A 5,323-nucleotide genomic window follows, 5' to 3' on the forward strand; every position below is an offset into this window, starting at 1 on the left:
GCCAGGTCTGCCTCCTAGTCCCCTACCCCAAGCATCTCCTCAGACAAGAGCAGTGACATCACACCTGGCCAGAACAATGACCTCACCACACAATGTCCTCACTACCTGATGAGAGAGACCAACAGAACTCAGAACCCTGGTAACCAGGGAACCACATTCTAGAACAACTGCTAGCCAGCTCAGTTGGCCAGAGACTTTAGTTGAGTAAACATGTCCTTGTGTTGTCTTCCCCGATCCCAAGGCCGTGGCAACCAAAGAAACAGCCCTGATGGTTTTTTCCGCCATGGCCGCCGCTGGGTCCAGACTCAGCCCAGACGTCTATGGCCCTTTTCTCGGAGGAACCGAGAAATAACCCATGGAGGCTCAGAGGTGGTGCTTCCAGACCAGGCCACCACTGTGATTTCACCTGAGCAGGTCTATGTCCCCTACGTGCGTGTGTGTGTGTGTGTGTGTGTGTGTGTGTGTGAGAGAGAGAGAGAGAGAGAGAGAGAGTTTTCAGTGAGTGTATGTATATGTGTCAGAGGGTTTCATGTCAGAGGAGCCAGCCCTTAGGAAGAACGGGCTGAGCACGTGGGTCAGAAGCCTTGTGAACCAGCACATTCACACCGCCGCCTGTTTGGATTGGAAGTGTGGGTGGCACCCACTGCCCCTGGTTTATCTTGAGTCCTGGAGGTGAATTTCATTTCTACTGGGAGGGGGTCTCTGCAGAAACATCCTTGGGTCTGATTTGGGAGCAGATGGTGCAGTGGGCAAAAGCAGCTGCGACGAGGGCCAGGCTAGGCTTGAGGCATCCTGACCCGCTGCTGGTCATGTCATTGCAGAGCTCAGTCAACAGCACCCAGGAGCAGCAGCTGGAGGAAGGAGACCCTCACATCATCTCCACATCTGTGGCCCAGGTGCACCGTAGTAATGATGTTTCATACAGGCCTGCAGAAAGCGTGGCCCCCTGGGCGTCCGGGGACCTGGGGCCCGTGGATGACCTCAGTAGGTCTCCTCTCCCGGAGCCACCCAGGGTCTGGAGGAGGGCTCGTCCCCCAACGCCATACAGGCTCAGGAGGTCTCTTCTTTTTACAACACCCAATTTCCCGAGGATTCCTCCCCTGATGCTACCCAGGGTCCAGAGGACTCCTTCCCCAAAGCCTCCCAGGCTCACCATGTCTGAATCCAGCCTGCAGCAGGGGGCCCATGCTAATCAAACTGAGGCAAACCACCTGGAGCCCAAGGAAGCAGAACTAAAGGGTGAGAAGGTGGTTGAGGACATGGTGGCATGGTCGGGAGGGTAGGAGGGGAATGTGAGATAATTGGGAAGGGTCGGTGTCAGACACACAGGGAGCATTTCTAGAGGCTGGCCAGGAGCAAAGACTGGCTTCAGACCACCCACGTGCAGGATGGCTGGCGGGGAGGACGTCCTGTGGTGGGTCCTGGCCTTCGGCTGTGCTCTGTCTTTGGAGAAAACATGGAAATGCAGGCACAGGGGTAATCTTTTCTCCTCTAGCAGCTCCAGCACCAGCCCAGGAGGCAGAGCCGGCTCCTGCTCCACCTGAGGAACATCTGGAAGAGCCGGCTGCACAGGCAGACCTGGAGGCCGACCCAGAGCTGGAGGGGTGCCTGACTCCAGTGGCCTTTTCACCTTATGAAGTTCTTCCAGGTGCAGCTATGGAGGTGGGGCCGGCCTCCACTGCGCCTCCTGCCCACACTGAGGCGGGAAATCTGCTGCCTGAAGAAGCCTCCGACCAACCTGCCTTGACTCCGCCCACACAGGAAGAGCTGTGCCTGCACACCACCTCAGGGCCAGCTCAGGAGCCTCCTGTCCAATCAGCGGTCCCTAGCCCATCCGAGGGATCTATTTTCCCACCTCTTTTTGATTATTTTCTTTTATTTTCTGTTATCCTCATATTTCCATTTTCACCTTGGCCTTATAGAATATTCTATTGTATTAATTTTTTTTGGAATTGTTTTGTTTTCTTTTATTTTGTTATTTTTCTTTTTCTGTTTATATCTTTTTTCTGTATAGAATAATTCATTATAAGTAATAAAATAAAAGTGATTATTTAGATTTTAATTTGTGCCATTCCTCAGCATGAAGTCCCTTAATGATGCTCTGCAAGCATCACCTCTAACTTGTTGAAAAATGTTCAATCACCCTGAATGGAAACCCTGCACCAAAAAGACTCACTCCTCCTATCCCTGCAAAACCTCACCTGCTTTCTGTCTCTGCCTTTACCTATTCTAGACATTTCCTATCAATAGAATCTTACCATAGTGCTGTTTCAATGTGCTCCCATACTTATTTGTTTTTATCTGAAATAACATTTTTGCCATTAAAAATGGAAATCCCAAGTCGAATAGAGAGACAGATATAAAAAGAAAACTTTTTTAGTACATCTGTGCTTTATCTATGGGTAGCGACCACTCTGCTAAGTGTGATCCCAGGGCCAGAACGTAGCCAGGTGACAGCTTGACCTTCCTGGGCATAAAACAAACATGAGAATAATGCAGAATTCTGCAAAGACAAACCACAAGCTGGAGAGCATTCCTTACAATGCAAGGCCAGAGAGTGGTTTCACATTCCTGCAGTGCATGAACTTCCTGAAAATTGGTATTATCTTTTTTTTTTTTTTTTTGTATTTTTCCAAAGCTAGAAGTGGGGAGGCAGTCAGACAGACTCCCACATGCACCCTACCAAGATCCACCCAGCATGCACACCAGGGGGCGATGCTCTGCCCATCTGGGGCATTGCTTCATTGCAACCAGAGCCATTCTAGCACCTGAGGCAGAGGCCATAGAGCCGTCCTCAGCAGCTGAGCCAACTTTGCTCCAATGGAGCCTTGGCTGCAGGAGAGGAGGAAAGAGAGAGGAAGAAGAGAGTGAAGGGTGCAGAAGCAGATGGGCGCTTCTCCTGTGTACCCTGACTGGGAACCAAACCTGGGACATCCACACACAAGGCTGATGATGCTCTACTGCTGAGGCAACTGGTCAGGGCCAAGTTGGTGTCTTCTAAAGGGACAGAGGGCAAACACCTGCACTTTCAATAAGAGGCAGTGCACATGCCAGTGCAAGTCAGATGATGGCCCCCCACCCTGATGAGGACACATGCACTGTAAATGCCAGTGGGAGAGCCCTGTCCCCATCAGACTGAAAGGCTTCTGGTCTGGTGGTGACCAGCCTGGAGGACAATGTGAGGATGGAGAGGCACCAGCAGCTCCCTGAAAAGAAGTAGGAAAGGCCCCTCTTCTGGGGGAACAGTGTGTAAGACCCATCAAATTCCACAGGTGCTCAACTTCACCGGGCAGTGCTCACCCTAGGGCAGGGGTAGTCAACCTTTTTATACCTACAGCCCACTTCTGTATCTCTGTTAGTAGTAAAATTTTCTAACTGCCCACCGGTTCCATAGTAATGGTGATTTATAAAGTAGGAAAATAACTTTACTTTATAAAATTTATAAAGCATAGTTACAGCAAGTTAAAGCATATAATAATAATTACTTACCAAGTACTTTATTTCAGATTTTTGCTAATTTTGGCAGAATAAATCTTTATAAAACAACTTACTATAGTTAAACCTATCTTTTTATGTATACTTTGGTTGCTCCGCTACCACCCACCATGAAAGCTGGAATGCCCACTAGTGGGCAGTAGGGACCAGGTTGACTACCACTGCCCTAGGGTATTATCCCAAAGAAATTCTTGCACAACTTCTCAGAGATCTATATTCAAGACTGCCCATCAGAGCACTGATGAAATAGGCAGGAATTGAGAAAAACAAAACTGTCCATGGACAGTGATGGGACCCACCAATCCTGGTCCACACGGATGATGGAAGCTGGACAGCAGCTAGAGTTGGGGCAAGGGTCTCCACGTGTTGTCAGAAAAAGAGCTCAGGGGTCCTCTCACATGAGACATGTGGCCCAACATCTGAATCCATGATCCCACTTCTTAGAGCACGACCATGTGATTTCAGCTGGCAGAGAGTCATATATGAAAATCAGTCTGAGTGTAACACAGACAAAACAAACCGAGTGAGAAGGGCGGACCCTGAGAGATACCAACCAAGCTGTTCATGATGCTCATCTGTGCGGTGGAGACATCAATCTCTGACCTTCTCCTTGATGTGATATCTAATTTGTTATAATGCATGTGTGACTGTGACAGTTCTAAATATATCATATTAAAGTTATATGTCCAGTGTTATCTGCGTATCACTCATCTATAAAGTACATTATTTAGTTTTTATTGTTAAAGAATTTATGATAAGGAAAATAAAGGTTAGTTATAGTACCATATTGAATTCTAAAGGAATTTAGAAACAAATAAAGAACAAAGTCCTTCCCGGGAGGAGAGCCCTGATACGGGGGGCTCACCGTGCCTGTTCTTTCCAGGATTTTGCACACAGTGTTGGCATGTGCACGTGTGTGCCACTGTTTTCTCACACCCGTGTGTGCATTGGTGGGTGCCTGTGTGTGTTCACATGTGTGAGTGTGTGAACACACCTGTGGGTGTCTGGCAGGTAGGATTCCTGGGCATGTGCTCTTCCAAACCCTTATTTCTCTAGGGGTGGACTCTGCCAGTCAGAGTTGTTGGCATTTTCTGTGACTCCACATCAGAATTTCCAAAGCTCCCTGTGGTGGAACCCGGATCATTACTCATTTTCACTTTTCTTGTTCTAATTTGTACAGGATTTTAAAATATTGGGTGCAGTTCCTCTATCCGAGGAGTAAAGGAAAACATCACAATGAAAGAAAAGTGAAGAGAATGGTCACAGAGTGGGGATAAAACCAATTCTGTAATGAGAGGAGTGCGGGTTGGAGAGCAGACGGCTCTAGAGCTGGCCCTGGTGTGTGGTCAGAAGCAGGTGCTCTGTGGCAGGAACCAGGGCAGGTTCTGCAGAGGGCTCTTCAGTCGGCGGTGGTGGGGCCTCGGGTAACTCGGCAGATGCTGCACAGGCCACCTGGCTCCAGAGCTGCAGCTGGAGTGACTCCTGGAGGCGACACCCCTCCAGGTCTGGGGCGGCCTACAGGCCCTCCCCTGCGTCTGGTTCTTCTAGTGAAGAGGTGGAAGCTGCTGGCTCTGTCTCCTGGGCTGGTGCTGGAGCTGTGAGAGGAGAAAAGATCCCCCACATGCATTCCCACATGCCCCCCAAAGACAGCACAGCCAGAGCCTTCCTCAGAAGCCACAGCATGGGACCCACCACAGGATGTCCTATCGGCCCACAGTCCTGCAGAAGGTGGTCTGAGTCCTGTCTGCTCCTGGCCAGCCTCTGTGCGTGCTCCCTGTGTGTCTGGCACTGACCCCTCCTCATCAGTTCACATACATCCTCACCCCCC

The 5,323-nt window shown here is 49.7% G+C and overlaps 1 protein-coding gene across 1 annotated transcript; it reads left to right on the plus strand.

Annotated features, from left to right (window-relative positions):
- The first annotated feature begins 210 nt into the window (after positions 1 to 210).
- Positions 211 to 5,096, plus strand: LOC136306593 (fibrous sheath CABYR-binding protein-like). Its single transcript, XM_066233071.1, has 4 exons — positions 211 to 414; positions 822 to 1,239; positions 1,496 to 1,933; positions 4,813 to 5,096. Exons 1-4 carry the CDS (start codon positions 211 to 213, stop codon positions 5,094 to 5,096), a joined length of 1,344 nt encoding a protein of 447 aa, XP_066089168.1.
- The last annotated feature ends 227 nt before the right edge of the window (positions 5,097 to 5,323 follow it).

This window comes from Saccopteryx bilineata, chromosome 5 (assembly GCF_036850765.1).
Source record: "Saccopteryx bilineata isolate mSacBil1 chromosome 5, mSacBil1_pri_phased_curated, whole genome shotgun sequence".
Taxonomy (NCBI): domain Eukaryota; kingdom Metazoa; phylum Chordata; class Mammalia; order Chiroptera; family Emballonuridae; genus Saccopteryx; species Saccopteryx bilineata.

Bases quoted from the DNA above. Each gene is read 5' to 3' on its own strand.
- LOC136306593 (XM_066233071.1), top strand. From the start codon at position 211: ATGTCCTTGTGTTGTCTTCCCCGATCCCAAGGCCGTGGCAACCAAAGA. The intron at 1,240-1,495 runs GTGAGAAGGTGG...TTTCTCCTCTAG, and splicing joins CAAGGAAGCAGAACTAAAGG to CAGCTCCAGCACCAGCCCAG. The intron at 1,934-4,812 runs GTATTAATTTTT...GTTGGAGAGCAG, and splicing joins GCCTTATAGAATATTCTATT to ACGGCTCTAGAGCTGGCCCT.